We start from the raw sequence: 19232 nt of genomic DNA, 5'->3' as shown, positions 1-19232 counted from the left end.
CACCACGTTGTTATCACTAGGATATGCCACCATCCTACGAGTGAAAGAAGTCAGTAAACCGGTGAAATACCATCTCACGCAAACGCAAAATTTATCCAGTCATTGGCTTGTTATCTTGGAGCATCAAACAAATTCTACGTTTTTATTTTAAAAAGCTTTTGCAGTCTTCCTCTTGCTGGGTCAGTTCAGGTCATCGCGGAAGGCAGAACTGATGAAGGCAAAGAAACCAAAAAGCAGCAGGTAGTAGTGTCTCTGTCCTTTTAAACAAATCAAGTTCGCACAAAACAAAAGGAGATAAGGTTAAAATGAAGTTTATTAGTTTTTTTTTGTGTGTGTTTTTTAAGCTTTTTTATATAAAACTGTTTGTGAAACAGCTATTTTATTCCCATGGCAGAGTGACCCTGAAAGATGCACTAACCCCTTTCTTAAGGCCTTAATAAGAAAAAAACTGTAGGTTTTTTTTTGTTTTTGTTTTATGTTTCTTAAACCCAAATGTTTACAGTTACATAATTTACAAAGAAACCCACAACAAATAACCATATAGTGTAGCCTGTTACACTGACATTCCTTCTTCCTTCTTCTGGAAAAGCAAAACATAAAAAAAAAAAGGGTGAGTGGATTTTCTGACCACTCTGAAAACACATTAGTTCTACCAGCATTCAGACTTCCTTCCCAGCTCCGCAGTCTGGCAAGTAAAGCATACCTCCCCGCTGCCTCCAGTGCCAAAGGCAGCTCCTGGCTATGACCTGGGTTGCGTGCTGCAGAGGGCAGCTGCTCCTTTCTCCAAAGGTAGTTCCCACATGTAGGAGGTGTACACTTGTGTGCATGATCTAAGCAAACAGCAGTTTTCTCTTACTTTGTGAACCAAATGACCGAAGGGTCATGTTTATCAAGCTCCCATTATCAACACAGTGTTTCTTAAAACTATGTCCTCCCTATCCCACACACACAAAGTAAAAACGCCCCACCACCTGCATCCATTCAAACCTTCCTCCCATACCCTACAAACAAGTTATCCTGTGATTTTGTTTTCCTTTTAAAATTGGACTTCCTTGGATGTTGTGAGAAAGAAAGAAGGCAAGAGGAAGGTAGACAAACCCAGTCCAGACTGCTCCCAGTACCACTGTTCTTTCCTGCCAAATGTTAGGCTCCATAAGCCTTGCTTGATTTTGGATTTAGTATTTACTTCAGCTACAAATTTGTTTTTTAAATTTATCTGGGTTTTTGTTAATTTTAATCAAAAGCATCAAAAGGGATAGCGCACCTTTCATTTAAAACAAAGTCTTTCAAGACTAAAAAATAGATCTTTATATATATATATATTTATCCCTCCCTCTTTAGTTCCCCCCACCTGTTTCCTTTTTCCCCCTCCCCTTCCCACTGTCACTATGGAGATTGTGTCCATGGAAACAGCTGGTTCAGACTCCTTGGTCAGATTCTGTGATGTCATCGGTCTTGAGTGTGATGTAAGAATTGATGAAGGAAGTGCTGGCATTGGCAGGCACGTCGAGAGGGGGCATGGCTGCACAGTGGGAGAGATTCCATTCAGTCACGAATGTCCACCGCTTTTTATCTCAACAGCCTAACCTGAAAAACAAAGTGAAATCAGTAATATACAGGAAGGTTCCATTGCCTTGGTCTGCCAACGCTCCCCTCACATTTTGGGGAACATATTCAGCAACCTACCACAGCAGCAGCACCCAGAGCTCTGGGTTTGTGTACTAAAATCGTACGTAAGTACAATGGTAAGTAGTTCATAAAAGTAAATCCAAGTAACAACAAGCATCAGTTAAACAACCAGCACAAAATGACAGAGCCCAGCTAGAGAGGAGTCCACAAGGGCAGAGCTACCCACACCCAATTCTGTACTCTCAAACTTCCAGCAGTGGGAAAGGAGCCTGCTCACCTCATGTTCAGTCCTCATCCTAACTCTGAAAACTGCAAAGTAACCAAGCCTGATCAAATACAATGACAGCTTTGGGACACCACACCATCCCTTAGGATTTGGATCCAAATATTTTCATACAGGTCACCACACTGCCATCAGTTTTCAGTGAAAATGACTCAGATAATGAAATGGGTATCGACATTACATGATCCAGCCACAGGATTCAAGTTCTTGATACAGATGGATTTCATCAGCAAAAGGCAGAGCCACAGTTAAGTTAACTGCAGGTAAAGCAATATTTATTTAGTTAGTTAGTTAGTTAATAGTTGTTCTAATGGCAAGGTTGTGGTGGCAAAAGTTCATGGACAAATGATGCTCATGTCGTCTTTCAAGACATGCATGGGAATGTCCAAGTGCTTGGCATACTCACTCTCCCTGTCCTGAAATACTGAGCTGAGAGAATGAACTTCAGGAGTTCAGTAAGTTGGTAGAGGTGTAGTTCAAAAGAGGAACTACAGATAAAATTAAAATTTAATTTCACTAAGCCACAGTTCTCATTCTTAACATGCACTGTCGAGAAAGCAAAGCTTGAAATAATAAATTCCTTTCTTCCCTTCTCCCATAGCACAAGTGAGGCCCAGCGGCAGCTGATTTATTTAGAAAGGTTAACACTTTGATGTAGCTTGTGTAAATCCCTCCTTACCAGTCAGTGAGCTCTGGGTAAAAAAAGCTGACAACATTACACATACAAAAAGCAGCTAATAGCATTAGAGATGTGCTTGTGAGTAAAGTAACATCCATGTTTATGGATAGCTGGCAATTACCCCACAAGCTCAAATGTGATGCAGAAATCAATGTCCTTCTGATTATCAGTATACCAATTAGATTACAACCCAGCAAGCCTACCTCTTGGCTGATAACACTCCCTCATAAAGTGGAGAAGGTCAAGCAAGCGCATATGAAAACCAGACAGGCAAGCCATGGAGTTGGAACTCAGGAGGAAAGGAGGAAGGTTCAGACAGCTGACCTTTGTGGAGTTCATTACTGTGCAACTGTGAGTCTGCACCGAAGGAGTGTCTAAGGCCGCAGTGCTATCTCTGGCTGCCATACAAGTGCTGCTTGCCCATGCCTGGAATCAATCCAGAGCATCAGACACTGGTACAGGGAGAAATCAGGCTCACCACACAGAGCCCTTCCCTATTCCTGGACAGGTTCCAGAGCACCAGACCCTCTCCAACAGTCACTCTCCAGATCTGGATGTGATCCAAATGTTCTAGAGGCAACTGGCTCAGGGAGAAAGAAGCAACACTCAGAGACAGAATACACTGACTTGCCTGGATGTTATCCAATATGCATGATTTTTCCTAACTTGCTGGGCCTAGGAGTGAACCAAGACAAAGTTGCCCAATGATCTAACAGCTGACTGCCCCTTTTATCTCTACACCAAGGTCAGTGGAATGGCAGCTGCTCTTGTACCAGGAGTGCTCCTCTAAACTTTTTTAATTGCCATCATAATATAGCAAACCTTTAAGAACTGTATCTTTTGGATTTGCATGGTTTTTGCTTTGGGATACATGGTCAGGCTGGATAAATGAATCTCTAAGACATTCTCAGCCCCCAGAGGAGGAGGCTAACCAGGACCTTTAGGTAAGAACTACTTGAGGCCAAAGTGGAATTGGAAAGAAATGATGCCTTAAGCACACAGTGAACATGGTGCTGAGATTCCACAGCTTGCAAGGTCTTAAGCCAATACATTCCTATGATCTACAAAAAAAACGAATGAAGGAAAATGATGCGGTAAACAAAGCTGCACAAAGGTCTCTGCAACACATTAATATTCATTAGCTCCTTAAAAAACAACCTTCAAAAATCATCACAGAAGGAATTTCTGTCTTCTGCTACTACACTGAAGAACCAGAATTCTCTAGTTAACCCCTCGTCCTTCACAGAAAATAACATTAAAAGTTCTTTCCAGTTATTTAATTGGAGAAACAAGAAAGATTATGAAGTGACAACGGTGTTGGGAAGCAGTAAAATGGTGGTGAGAGAAAGGGATTGTTAAAATCAAGTCAGACAGCAGACATGAAACAGCAACTACACCTGCAGTGCTGCAACAAAAAGACAGAGAAATGGCCAGCTAAGCAAGAAATGCACCTGAGCACTGAAATGGAGTCAGAAGACTTTTTGGGACTAGAGTTTATGGGAAAGTGTGCCAAGAGGAACTAATTTGAAATCAATTATTTCATTTAGACCTCCCTGTTGCCACCACACGGCAACGTACTTGATGGAAATGAAATAAGAAATCCCATCCTCATCATACCTGCTCTAATTCCCAGCTCTGTGCTACTCCCTCCCTTCTCACTCCAGACATACAGCAAATCAGATTAAGAAAATGAGTCAACTGATACACTAATATGGCAAAACACAATTTTCAGACATCAAATATCTGACCAAGTTCACACACGGCCTCCTGAAGACTTGGGTGAGAGCAAGCATGTCCAACCAACTCATGGCCAATAGGCTGCATGTGGCCACCTCCTGCCCCGCGCTATGAAGGCTGCAGCTCTTCCCTGTAGAGTGGCCCCAGGCACATACCTATTGCTCTGCAGCAACCAAACTGTCAGTATGTTATTAAGACTGTGTCAACCAAAAGCAGGGCACGGGAAGGGTAGTGCTGTGCAATGTTGGCTCAAGTGACGGCAAATACCAGTGTGCATTTTGATACACTGGCTAAACACAGGGCTCCAAACAGCAAAGAATACACAGCTGAGCTTTTCACTTTGATATAGGAATTTGAAAACAGGCTTCAAGATTGAAATAAATAAATAAATAAATAAATAAATTCATGTTTGCAACATTATTTTGAGTTGATCTAAATACATTACCTGCAAATTTTCAAATAGAACGCATACAGTTGCAATCAGATATTCAATTCCAGAATCTGACTGTGTCTTTTTACCAGACTTTCATAATCCCTCTCTTACCAGAGAGAAATATCCTTCACTTCACAATCACACCGTATTCATGTCATCATTTCTTGGCGGTACACACATTTTGAACAACTACTGTCAAGGATGAACTAGAGGAGGTGTAAAATTTCTTCAAAAAATCTCTGATGAATACCTTGAGACCTCACTATGAATTGCAATCACTGCCATCAAACCAGGGTGATGCATTCATTTCATAAAGTCACATATCCCATTAGTTTCATGTTTTTGTTCCTCTCTTTTTTAAATTATTTTAAGAAAAATATTAAAAATTGTTTTGTTACTTATATTTTATAAGGGCTGCTCTGAAAGTAGTGCCTCCTGTTTTATTATATTGGCCCACAATGTCAGAGGCGAGTGTTAATGGTATGGCAGTAGAAGGTGAACCTTCCCACCAATATTCCCTTAGGTTTTGTTGTTGTGTGACAGAGGGCAGCAGAGGGGCAGTCTGACAAATTGGTGTGTGATGTGGAAGTGTGTATGAAGCAAAGGTGAATCACCGAATTCCTCCATGAGGAAAAAGTTACATTGACATTCACTGATGTTTGCTGAATGTTTATGGGGTAGTGGGTGGTGTGTTTCAGCAGTGGACACCTCTGCTGGAGCAGGTTTTGATGAGCACGGCATGTAGGCTCTTGTTCATCGCTGGCAAAAATGCACAGCTAATGGTAATGACTACGTTGAAAAATAGTGTTTTGTACCTGAGAATTTGCTCTATCAAACAGCTGCTGTGCTCTTTGTATCTCTTGTATTTTCCGTGGAAATAAACAGGAAATATTACTTTCAGAGCAACTTACGCATATGTGGCCCAAGGCAACTCCTATTCACCCAGTGCTGTCCAGGCAAGCCAAAACGCTGGACACCCATGGGCTAGATAAAGAGATAGGCAAGAGGGAAGAGCAGCTGGGGAGCTGGGGCACAAGAGCAGAGCTGCTGCCTCCCACAGCCCTTCTGGCTTACACTGACCAAACACTGCTACAGCTACCTTGGATACAGAGGGTAGAGCTGTAAGGAACTGATAGAAACATTAAGATGTTGAATTTGTGGTCACTGGGGATACAACTCCACCTTCTCTCACCCACAACTATTTGCAAAATAAAGAAAAATGCTATCCTGAAAATAGAATGCACTCCTGATAATATCAATGCACTTATCCCTATATTTACATTTCTGGAAAACAGGTAAATCAAGATTGTAATAATCTTGAACTCACTGGTATCATTAATTCTTTCTCACAAAATTTAAGACACCGATGAACTTGGAAAAAAGCAAAAACAAAACCAAACCAGAAACTTATTAACTACCAGTCACTTAAGGAAAAAGTCTTCAGATTGTTAAGGGTGTGATATTAAAGGAAATTTTTGCCACTGGCTTAGCTGAGAGAGCAATAGGGCAGCTGCAAGAAGCTTTGTCTCTCACCACTACACTGGAACTGCTGTGTACAAAAAACCTGAAGTGACTAGCCTGAACAGACTGTAGCAGGAAAAAAAGAAAACCAAAGTTAGTAATTACAGATTTGCTGCACATACATGAGATCACCGTGTTTTCTCTCAGAAGTGGGGAAGAGCACTGCAGGTAAAGGAGCCACATGAGAAAGCAGGTGGAAACTGGAAGCTCTCCCCAACTCACCTGTGCTTGCTTTTATTTCCATTCCCAGGAGTACACTTCCCCCCTCACCCCCGCTCCGACTGCTCTGTGCTGAGGCTGCCTTTCACCATCTTGTTCTGCAAGGAGGGAAGAGAGCAAGGAAGGAGGGGCTGACAAACCAGCAAGCCAAAAGGAGGAGGAAAAAGAAAACAAGGGAGAAAAGGAAGACAGGGGTAGGGAAAGTGAACATATAGAAAGTGAGAGAGAGAAAGAGAAGTCAGTATTGAAACCGGACACAGATTTTCAGACAGAGTTTTCCCTAAAGCAGGTAAATTTGCAAAAGTAAAGAGTTTGGGACATGGAAGCCTGGTTAAGAAAACATAGAATTTAACACAGAAAGGTAGAATGAACTTAGCAACACAACTTAAAACTGCCCCACGGATAGCTTAAGACGATCTAAGACTGCAATGCCACCAGAAGGTGAGGTATCTCATCCTCTGTGCTTCCCTTTCTCTGCCTTTGCATCCTCACCAGGTCTGTTGCAACAGCACTTACTGTGATGCAGCACACAGTGAGCTGGCTCTGTGAGTGGAAGCAGAACCCTTCAGAAGATGATTAGCTTTCAGACAGCGTTTTCCCTGTGATAAAAGCTGCTATTTTGCAAAAGTAGCACATTCAGGACATGGATGGTTGAAGCATCAATGCTGACAGAAGGAAATGGGAAAGCCCACTGGGGAACACAGGGAAAGGCAGGACAGGTCCCTCTGGACACAGCTTGCTTATGCCTGAAGTGTTAAGCGCAGTTAATGAGGCAAGAAGCACCTTTGCTCTCTGGGAGCCACTTACTATGATGAGGTGTATTTACCGATGTGAGGCATGGACTAAAAAAAGGGTAAGCAGCACTATACTGGGGACTCATTGAGTGTCAGTGGATTTATGAAGTTAGCTCTTCCACCCATTAACTAAAGAACAGAGGAGTGAGATATTAGACAGCTACTAATTAGCTACTAATGTTCAACTGCTGCTACCTAATAGCCTGGTTTTAAATGGCCTAATCTAAAGTGTCTTTTCCTTTCAGTTGCTCATGTTCATAGTTTGCAGAAAAACTGATGTAATTTGTTTTCCAGTCACTCTAAAGCAGTAGTTTTCAGCCTTTCTGGCCCCACCTTACAACTGGCTGGAACTCCCCCTCCCAATTACTACAATAAAAGGAGCAGGGCAATATTGTATGCTGTCAGAAATCATCAGTGAGTCACAGAGCAAGGGCTGAGTCACATGCAGGCAAAAAAAATAAAATAAAATAAAAAATCCCTGCTTGACTGCAAATGATTCGTGTATTTACTAAGCAAATGACAACAAAGTGCAGTGTCAAAGGTTGCTGATGTTGAATTTCTGTATTGAAAGCAACACAGCAGGTTGTGCAAGTGGGACAGTTTTGAACAAAATCCACAACTTTTATTGCTTCATGAAGTACCTTAATCAACATATTTAGCAGTCTACCCCCTCCTGCTCCTCAAGATTACTTAATAAATCAATGTGCCTTTTCACTATCATCTCCAGAAGTTGGATTCCCCCAAGTAGTTTTTTCCTTTCATGGTCTGGGCATCACCAGTGCAAGTGATGGTAATAATACTAATCTAATACTGGTAACCCAAGCCAGATATGAAAAACTTCAGAACTATCTTTCCCTTCAGGCAGTAGGTACTGAAAATAAAACAGTTTTCAAAGAGGTCATCTTCCTGTTCTCTTCAGGCAAGTATCCAAAGCCGGGCAGCAGATAGCACTTCTGCTGTTGCATTCCATAGTAAGGGGAGCTCACCCTTTCAATTTTTGTTTGGGGAGACCTGAAGGCGTTAATACATCAATTTAATCGTGCTGTAAATTGTCAACATCATCTCCACAATTGCACAGAGTACGTTATTTTCTTTAATATGATGAAAAGTAGGCCAGTTCTGGATCACAGACTCATTGCTCCCAGAATCTTCCAGCACATTTTAAATACATCCGTCTAAATACATCATATTGTGGTAAAACATCTAGAAAGTACTATGAGACTAATTCTTTTATGTTTACAAAAGACAGACTAAAGATAATCTGTGAAGACAAAAGACCACCAGATGTCAGTCTAATTCTAGGCAGAGAAGAGATCTGCAGACAAGAACTAAATGGAGACTAAATGAGAGTAACAGAATTGTTTCCTATTATCATTTATTTTCCAGCATGGGCCATCCATGCTCTCACACAATTTATATGGCATCCAACTGGCCACAAGAGTAGCCATTTTTCTGGAGACTCCTGAGCATTTAAAACCAGTGATGGATACCCACAGGGTCCCAGAGTTGCAACCTCACTTATGGATAGGGGGAAGTTGGGGGACAAGAGAGAGGATGGATATTCCCAGCCCTTTATCACATTGTTCATATGCACAAGAGAATATGTGCTATGTCTCCTCTTTCCACACAGAGCAATAGAAGTCCAGCACCACTGGTCTGCATTCAGTGAAGTATATCCAAACTCTAGGCATAAGCATCATGCTGAATCCAACACCAAAAACAGGATACAGTGAGTCTTTAGAAAAGTCAAGATCCAAAGAACAAAGATCCAAACATGTATCAAAGGACTCAGTCAGGTAACTACCACTTAACTAGATGTCTTGGTTTCAGCTGGGACAGAATTCTTTTCTTCCGAGTGTCTGGTATGATGTTGTGTTTTGGTTCGAGGACAAAAACAATGTTGGGAACACACGGATGCTTATAGTTACCTGCTAAGCCAAGGCTATTCGCAGGGAAGGGCCCAAGGAGCTGGCAGAGAACTGAATTAGGACAGCTGACTAAAACTGGCCAAAGGGATATTCCATACCAGATGACATCAAGCAGAAGGAGTTCTAAAGGAGGAAGTTCAGCTCACTGGGGTAGCTAGGCATTGGTCAGGGGATGGTGAGCAATTGCTTGCGCATCACTTGCTATATACATATATACATATATATATATATAGTCATAACAATTTTCCTTTTGCTTTTCTCTATCTTAGGAAATAGTATATATCTCAATTCTTGAATTCTACTTTGTTTTTTTTTGTTTTTATTCTCTCCCCATCCCACTGGGGAGAGTGAGCAAACGACTGTGTGATGCTGAGCCACCTGCTGGGTTAAACCACAACACTAGGACAAGGTATTTCACATAGACAACAATGGTTCATGATGTAGTCTAAATGTTTCCCAAAGCTGTTGAAACCTTTCCATGAGCTATTACTTCTTCCTTCTTGCAGCCTCAGTAAATCCAAGAAAAATAAACCACCACAGTTTCAACGAAGCACTTGAACAGATGCAGTGAGCAGTGTTTTAGTTCTAACACAGAAAACAGGAAAAGAAGCTGGTTCTAAAGCATCATCAAGGATCTAAAGAATGACTGAGCAGACACAGCAAAATCTTCACTTATCTTCTTAAACTCCCTGTATTCTTCTTAAATTGATGTGTGCCCCCAGAATATACTGCAAGCATGCACCACAGAAGAAAAAAGCACCTCTGATTACAGATGTTATCCAGGTATATAAAACTACTAAAGCAGATTTAAATACCAGAAGAGGACAGCAAAAAAACAGGTCTAATACAGGTGAGGATTCTTACCTTGTGCTTGGGGCACCTCACTGAGAAATTCTCTTCGTTTAGTAAACAATCTAGAGGAGAAGACAGCAACTTATTACATTTTTAATAAAAAACAATTTGAATAATACACCACATGTGTTAATTGTGCTTCTCAGGCAATGTATTTTTCATTCAAATATCTTTTTTTTTGTTAGGAATACTATCTTATCAGCAGATTTGTCCCTTCCACTCCCAAAGTTGTAGCAATTAAAATTACTACACACCCCAGTGTCACCTGGGTAACCAAACCTAAGCATCCCCAGCCTCCCTACTCCTCTGTATCCAAAAGAATCACAACAGCAAAACTGCATATCCTGCAACCCAACCCCCTTCAGCTACTCTGGCCTTCCTTGCACAAGGAAGTCAAACACATCCATCCCATCCAAACAGACAATCCCTGCTTTGCAGGTCCTAAGATAATTGTTGTCTTTCATCTTACCCCAACGCCTACCAACAACAGAGGGAGAAGGGGTGACTGTCTCTTAGGTATGGTTGCATATGACAGTTTATTTACAATCTCAAATCCTGAAGATCAGTTTACACTTCGACAGTATGTCTGGTAGCTGGGTCACTCATGCTGCCGTTGGATCTGCTTCCATGATTTCACAGAATCACAGAATTATAGGGGTTGGAAGGGACCTCTAGAGATCATCGAGACCAACCCCCCTGCCAAAGCAGTTCCCTACACCAGGTCGCACAGGTAGGCGTCCAGGCGAGACTTGAATATCTCCAGAGAAGGAGACTCCACAACCCCCCTGGGCAGCCTGTTCCAGTGCTCCGTCACCCTCACCGTGAAGAAGTTCTTATGCACATTCGTGCGAAACTTCCTATGCTGCAGCTTATGTCCGTTTCCCCTCGTCCTGTCTCCACGTACCACTGAAAAGAGACTGGCCTCACCACTATGGCCGCCACACCTCAGATATTTATAAATCTGGATCAGGTCCCCTCTCAGTTGTCTTTTCTCAAGGCTGAACAGACCCAGTTCACTTAGTCTTTCTTCATAGGGGAGATGCTCCAGGCCCTTCACCATCTTTGTGGCCCTCCGCTGGACTCTTTCCAAGAGATCCCTGTCTTTTTTGTACTGGGGAGCCCAGAACTGGACACAGTACTCCAGATGAGGCCTTACCAGGGCAGAGTAGAGGGGGAGGATCACCTCCCTCGACCTGCTGGACACGCTCTTTTTCATGCACATTTGTGTATGCAAAGCTTCTATGATCTAAGAAACAGTTTAATTAATGATTTAAACCTATTAAAAAAACTGGGGCACCAAAGTCGAGCTTGTTTAGGATTCTACAAAGCAGCTCAGAAAGCATTCCATTGCTGGCAGTGTCAGTGCAGGTGTTGCTACCTCCTATCACCTCCTGCACCATGGGCACTGGCTGACACTAGGAGAATTCAGCAAGTTGCCTATGACCTTCCATCTTTTCAACCTATCCAAACAGCCAGCAAGGAAAGCGGCGTGATGGTAAATAAAATGTGCTAATTTAAAACGCTCTTAAGTATGTAGCATAACCAGCGCTACCTGCTGTTTCAATCTGCTGGAAGAGTTTAGCAGACAGCAGGAGATTGCAACTAAAGCTTGAGGGAAAGGCTTCCTAGACACCCAAGCCTTGGCAGAGCATCCCTCCACTATGCAACGTTTATGTTCCAACACGAATGCCTCTGGCCTGAATCAAAGGGAAACAGCGTGCAGTGAACAAAGTTAATCGAGAGATTTTAGCAAAGAAGAGTAAAACCTTTAATCCTCCCAGGGATAACGATTTCATATGCAGCATTAACAAATAACAGAAAAGAAATAAAGTAAATTGTTGTCTTGTTGTAAGGGCAGGAATTGTACATTTCAACTATATACTGAATTATTACTGTATAATACAGTAATCATTAAAAATACATAGAGCAGTGATCAGAAAATATACACAGCATGTTAGAAAAGGATTTTTTTTTCTTGGAAATTCGACATCAGTAATGAATGCACTTCTCTATCTAAAAGGAAGATGGCACAAGTATTAGGAAGGAAAGTCAGACACCTTGCACTTCAGGCTTGATCAGAGAATGGAGCTCTGTTTCTTAATAAGTTTGGCATTTTTTCTTGTAAATACTAATAGCAATCCCAATTAATGACAATTTTTTGTTTTTCTTAAGGGACAACTGTAGAAAACCAACTGCTCCCTATAAAAATCAAAAGAACAGCAGTAAACCAGAAAAAATTGCTCAACATTACCAAGCTGGCCTGGGTTTCAACTGGCAGTTCCAAGGATTTTATACCACAGATTACAATTCACCACCAAGTCAGCAGACACGTAGGCTACCATCAGCTTATCATGGCAGAAAGAGAAAAAGAGCAGAGACTCGTCCTTGTTTGTACAGATTTTTCTCCATAAAGCAGTCAGGAAAAAGCCTAAAGCATTTCTAATGGAAGCAATTTTTCTTCTGCAGGCTTCACGCTTTGCCTCACTCTCTGTGTTCTTGTTCCTCATCTTTAATGATACTTGTGAAGACATGGAATTTCTCTTCTCTGAAAATCCTTTTTATTTTGCTACTATTCTTTTTCACCTAATTTGCAATCACGAAATGTCAGTATGAGCTACTCCCTGCGCTGGATGGTGAGGGTACAAGAGTGCTGCACCATCTGACTGTAGGTGGCAAGGAACAAGCCCAGGGAGCAGAGAGCAAATTTCACAAAACAAAGATTCTGTTTCCATGGAGACATCTTCAGGACTAAGTTATCTTGAGACATCACAGGCTCTTTGTAAATTTGGACAGACAAAAGCTAAACACAGACAATGTTAACCACAGTCATTTCCATGTAAAAATTATTTAAGTGGCACTACTAATCTTGATTTTTATGCAAATGGCCAGCAGGAGTTCAGCTGTCTTTTGCACAGTTCTCTCGCACAGAAACACACCCTACATTGCCAGAGATTATTTTGTATGAGAGGAGATTAAAAGGAAGACTGAATTGGGATATACGAAAGCATCCAAATGTACTAACTGGAAGCTTAGGAAGACACATGCCCCGCACAGCAGCCACTTAGTGTCAGCTGCCCAAAATGTGGCTCCTCAGCAGGGCTGGCACAAAGTACTTCACTGCAAATGTGCTGCCCTTCACATGATAAGGCACAGGAGCTGACAGGGCACTCGCTCCTAATCCAAGCAACTCAGAGGCAGAGAGACACTTCAGCTCAGTGCAGCTGCCCAGGCACAGGACACACATACTGAGTCTCAGCTATGGCACGCTCACACTTCCAGGGATGCCAGAGTCACTCTGTTGAGCACTTAGCGTTTATGACTTGACATACCCTAAAAAGCATTTCAGTAAGTGCTTCTGGATTTTTTTTTCTAGGATATAGAAGCAGTCGTATGTATTCTGAAGGCCTGAGCATGTTGTAAATGTCTGCACAAACTTCTGAGGACTCGGCATCAGCTCCTTTAAGGTGGCTGCATCTTTCATAGTGAGCGGCTGACTTCAAAGCGAACTACCACAGGGCTCAGGGAACTTGAGAAATACCTACATCTGATTCACTGCAGCAGCACTGCATCACCAATAAAAAGGTTTATAGGCAGACAGCAGGCTGATGAGAGAGAAGAGAATGCTGATTTGCTTCTCCAGGAAGCCCACATTTTTTGTTTGACCATAAATGAAAATGAAGTCCTATTCCTTACAGCTTGTTTCTTTTATACTGACTGGAAGAGCATCTATAGATTAAGACAGCTTGATTATTCCCACAGATGAAAAGAACTGCAAGGAAGGTCTTACTGTCACGTCATCAGGCTGAAATTTTCAATTGCAAGAATGTACTTCAAGCTGGGCTCTTCTGTTTGTTTTGGTTCAACACCTCAGCTAAAGCAGTCTAACCATTTCCTTAAAACTCTTTCCTGGAAAAATTCTGCCAGTGCTCAACATCCCTGCAAACTTTCTCTGAAAGACTCTAACAATATTCTGGTTTGCTATGGGACCAGAATTTTAGCCAAGGCATTCTCCTGCAACTTACCACAAAATCAGCAAATGTCACCCTGCGCAAGGAGGTAAGGGGATTTTAATCTGCACATTCTCAGAGAGATTTCTTCTGTTTTAGTAGCTAAATCCTTTGCAATTCCAACAAATGTGCTTCTTCTTGGGCCTTAGATTTAAGCGTCAGAGCCAAAAGCTGCAAAGTTGTCGGGGATCCCTTTGAAGGCCCAGGAAGTCTCAAGAAAGGACATGGTCATTTCTCTACTGCAAAATGGGAAGCTCTGGTCCAGAAGGCAGCAGAAGTAAAAAGGATAATGGGATGGGAATGTGGGGCTGGAAATAGAGTGCAAGCTGGCAGGTTGCACAGAGTAGGGCTAGAAGTCAAGAGGAGGGAATTAAGGATGAATGGAATCAGAAGCATGTGATCCCACAGAGTAAGATGTGAGACTTATGCAAAGACTGAGGGAAGTAAATGGGATTGGCTGGGTTGGGAGAGAGTCAGCAGAAGGAAGAGAAGACTACATCAGGAGTGTGTTTCTGCCAGAAGACTGAAGACTAAGAATTAGTGGGACGAGAGGAAACAGAGGAAAAGCAGAATGAAGAGAGAGGAAGAATGAGGAGAGAGGAGAGGAAGAGGGAGAAAAGAGGCCTGAGTCCTTGTTCTCAGTAAATCATACTGTTCCTGGACTGAACACAGAGATTCACAAGTTTCATCATTCCTCTACTACTGTTTAAGTATAGCTTCTGAAACAGCCGAAGTACCCCATCTCCATGCAGCTCTAATCTACCCAGTGGCTTGCAATTTATTCTTGCCATATTACTCTAAGTGGGTAAACCAGCTTGGAATGGTGCCCTCTGACAGATGGCCACATGACAAAGCTATGTCTCATGACAGAATTTAGAGTAGAAGAAAATGAAGCAAGCACAGCCTTGGAACTTGAACACAGAAAGCTACTCTAAAAAAGCCTCAAAGGTTACAGTGTCAAAATGAATGTTAGGCAATACCAAATGTAAGGTAGCCCTCTTCAACGAATTATATGGTAAACATATTATATTACATTTAGCATGGATTTAATAGTATGGATTTAAGAGTAGGACTATATACTGGTTTTCCATAGAACACTGCCTCTTCCATGCAAAACTGCTCTTGAGAATCAGTCAGATTGTTCAGTAAATGTGTCATCTGGAGAATCCTACTGCATTTTCAGAAGTAGTGTTAATGGGGAAAATATATCTGAAGAAAAAGGACAATATCTTAATTTTGTTATCTGTATTTGAAACACAGAAAATGCTACATCCTGTACACAAAAATTCTTATTAAGCACCCTGAACTACTGGGCACATTCACTGTAACTTTACCTTGTGTCTTCATGGCACAGAAAATGAGAAGTCATAAACCAGAAACAAATCACTAAATACATGTACAAGTTTGCTGATGTTAACAAAACTCTTCAGAGATAAAGAGTACAGAATTTCACAGCTCTACTTTCTGAACTGAGATGGGAAAATTTCACTCAATAAAACACAGAATCACAAAGTGTGGATAATGTGATGTTCATTAATGGAGTATTCCTTCATCCTGTGAGTTGAGGTGGAGCCCTATCTATTTCCTAAGATATATTCCTAAGAGATCAACATTAAATTTACAAGGACAGCCTTATTTCTGCCCTTTTTTGTGTATGCAATTTCTGCAACCTGAATGTTTCTTTAACACTGCATTTCATGTACAATCAAGGCTTCTCTATCTATACTGTGGTATCAGTCATATTCCACTGCAGTACTCTTTGTATTAAATAAATTTCTATTGGAATAAAATGCGATGCTCCAGTAGGGTAGGATTTCACAGCAAGAAGTGAAATGTGGTCCTTCAGAAATGAGCAAACCTACTTCAAGCACTGTAGTATTTGAAAAATAGCACAGAACAGGTGGAGAAAGAAGTGGTCTGCTGTGGAAATGCGATAACAAATTGGAAGCTTGCATTTATATGCCAGTCAAGAGATGCAAACTTGAATCCTTACCTCCTTGCAATCAGACTAAGTTTTGTACAATGTGGGAAGTGAGTTACAGAATACTGGAAGAGCTGGGCATTATTTATTCTAAACTGTTTTGGTTGTTTTTTTTTTTTTTTTTATAGTCCAAGAATAAAGTTTATCTCCAGGGAAAACTTACTGTTGTACACAAAATACCAACTCAACCACAAGCTCATAGCTGAAGATAGTTTATAACTCACAGAACCTTGTTGTGACATACCTTACATGCATTCCTCTTACCTTTCCTTGTGTCAGAGGAGACTGCACAATCCAAATCTTTTATTCTGTTTTAATTTCCAGACTTCTATTAACAACATTCTAGTAAAGCTTTTTTCTTGCAACCAATTGTCCTGTCTTCTATACAATCTCTGTTCACACCAGGTAAATAATACATTCCATAAAGGCACGTGTACTCACAGAACTCCAAACTCCTCCTCTAATCACTGAATAAAAGGTGCAAATTCTGCAAACCATTAGCTTGTCCAATGATAAAATCTGGACCTAGTCAACAGACCAGCTTCTAAAGAAGGAGAAGAAAGGCTGTATTGCTAGTGGTACTGAAGATACTACAGACACTCTCCACCTGAAATCACTATTATACTTATCTTCACAAGTGATACTCTGAAAGAGGGGACATGTCTTTCTGGTTGCTTGCATCCTTTTCTTTTTTTGCCATTCTCACATAGCAGCTGCATTCCAGTTGCTGCAGCTGTGTTCTGTAAAAAACAGTCTTCTTCTGCACTTTCAGGTAGATACCTATTACTGCAAGTTCCATTTTGTCCCAGTGCATTACTGTACGATGTTTCTCTGATGTGATCCGTCATCCTTTCTGTTACTACATTAGTAGTTAGACATACAGTTAGCGTGTCATTTCTTCTTACCTGCATCGATGGCACATGGGTAATGGTATCGGAAGGAGCAGCCTTTGTTGTAGCAGCCTAAGGTGGCTCCTGGTTCCTGGCAATGGGAACATTTCTGAAAGGGAAACCAAGAAATGGCAATGAAGACTGTAACAATAATTCCAAATATGTGCGTTTTGCTGGGAATCAACCATGTTCCAGCACACATTTCTTGAGTATCACAATGTTATGTCTTTATACACCACAGAAAGAAAGGCCTTTGTTCAAAAGGCAACATAAGCTGTTTCAAACGCAAAACTTTTCAGCTGTGCTTAACCAGGCAAGGTAGACCAAATGCTCACACCAGTCATTCAGATAGAACTTGGAACACTTCTCTCAAATCCATCTCACTGACCCATGTTTCAGCACCTGACAATGACATCAGTGTTAAAATTGGAAAAGAGCTTTTTTGAATCTACAGCAGCTTAAAAATGAAAATTAGCATGACAAAGATGATTTAGAGGACACCATTAGTGCAAAAGTAATTCACTGACATCAGTTTCATCGCCACTAGCTGTTCAGGAAGATCAAGGCCAAGTTGAACATTTATTCACAGGTGATGAAGAAAGGTTTACCTGGAACAGGGGAAGATGCTCTCAAGGAAAAATACCTCACTGTCACAGAAATGGCACTTCTCCTGAAGAAGTGCTCACAGTGCTAGAAAGATGCTACATATTTATTTTCAAAGCAGAAAGATTCATCTGACGAACACGTTCAAGTTCCATTACCTAAATCCTATCGCCTCAACTGGTCAATGATGTATTTGATTGTATTACCAGACAGATGTGAACGCAACAGGATGAAACCCATCACCCATTTACTTCCTCCCGAGTGACTTTACGGATGTAGGCCTACAGCGCACCTCATTCAGACAACTCCTCTTACTGAATGGATACAGTGAGTGATTTTCATTAACTAATCTCCAGTCCTGATGAAAGCTGGCGAATTAACATTTTGCAAAGAAAAAACACTTAAGTCACACCTAGCAGAAGGCTGAGAGACCACTCCTATTTGAAAAGTAAAATGCAAGAAGATCACTGGCAGAAAAACATTAACTACAACTTCTCAGATGTACCTAAGAAACACAGAAACTCTGGGTTTGCTGATAAACATGACCAGCACAACATGGCTTCATATACCTGGTACAATTCACCTTGAACTTAGGCTACGAAAAGTCGCTTTGGTGAATGATTGCACATGGATGAGATGACCTAAAATCTCTCCTCCTATTGAAGAAACTGTTGTCAAATTACATGCACTCCATCAACTCTACCAGCATGCAACAGCCATACAGCACATGGAACAGATGTGCTTGAACCAGCAGCATACCTGGCACTGCACAAAAGCACCATTTTTCTGCCAAACGAGGAGGCTCATATGCCAGGATGGCTGCATCAGCAAGACAGCACATCTTACATCCCTGACTTACACACGTGGCAGTTGCAGGCCTGCAGGACAGACGTGGCCAATGATTACAGCCACAGAGAAATCCCTCACTCCAAACAAACAGGGTTTTGATTGCAGCACTTTGCAAAAAACCTAGGAATAGCTGACAGTTGTTGCTCTTCCTGCTATTTTGTGTGATGCAGACAGCAATGACTAGGTTGCATTTAAACGACTGAATGAGGATGAAAGCAAAATTAGCTCCAGCCATAAACCAGGTGGCCCTCTTCAAATCAAAGCAGATGCAACTAGCAGCAAAGCTTGTGAGGCATCACTTCTCATGACATGTACAACTCTAGTCTCAAATGCTGCCTTCTCTTTTCAGTTATGCCAAAGCTTTTCGAGCCTGATCTTCAACATTCTCTTTTTCAACATTCCGATTTAATATTGTTTCTATCTTCTAAGCAGTGAATGTGTGTCATGACAAACTACTATTTATAATGTAAGGAAGGTGCCCCTGGGGCCCGAAAGAGACACCCAGGAAGCTTATTTTTGCCTGTCAGAACATGAATGCTGGTTTCCAAACATTAAAAGAATAATAATAAAATCTAACACAATATTTAAATGCACACTGAAACACATGGACCTCTGGCCAAACAGCAATGTAATTCGCTCTCTCATGGGAGTAAAACTGAGTTTCATGCATAAAAAATGGGTCTTCCTGGCTATGGAATCAACCTTATAAGATTATTGTGTACTGGCAGCAGTCCCGGATTCACCTATGCCAAGTATTCACAAAGTGCAGCTCGAGGAGCTCTGGATCAGAGTGCTTTACCTGCAAGCTTTATACTCCCTCTCAGATG

General features: G+C 41.5%; 1 protein-coding gene across 7 annotated transcripts in view; it reads right to left on the bottom strand.

Annotated features, from left to right (window-relative positions):
* Positions 1–295: 295 nt before the first annotated feature.
* TCF20 (transcription factor 20) overlaps positions 296–19232 on the bottom strand; it is a 116709-nt gene continuing 97772 nt past the window's right edge. For 5 of the 7 annotated variants that reach the window (XM_085225119.1, XM_085225145.1, XM_085225132.1 and 2 more), the window contains 4 exons: positions 16969–17062; positions 10088–10137; positions 6505–6632; positions 296–1587 (listed from right to left, as the gene is read on the bottom strand). In XM_085225119.1, the coding sequence (XP_085081245.1) occupies positions 6549–6632; positions 10088–10137; positions 16969–17062 (228 nt within the window). In that variant the 3' untranslated portion in view covers positions 296–1587; positions 6505–6548. The remainder of the gene's footprint in view (positions 1588–6504; positions 6633–10087; positions 10138–16968; positions 17063–19232) is intronic. The other 2 variants (XM_010710300.2, XM_003202323.3) reach the window with 2 other exon arrangements.

This window comes from Meleagris gallopavo, chromosome 1, assembly GCF_905368555.1.
Source record: "Meleagris gallopavo chromosome 1, MGAL_WU_HG_1.1, whole genome shotgun sequence".
In the NCBI taxonomy this organism is placed as follows: domain Eukaryota; kingdom Metazoa; phylum Chordata; class Aves; order Galliformes; family Phasianidae; genus Meleagris; species Meleagris gallopavo.
The sequence above is the reverse complement of the archived record's forward strand: the minus strand, read 5'-3'. Positions and strand labels throughout refer to the sequence as shown.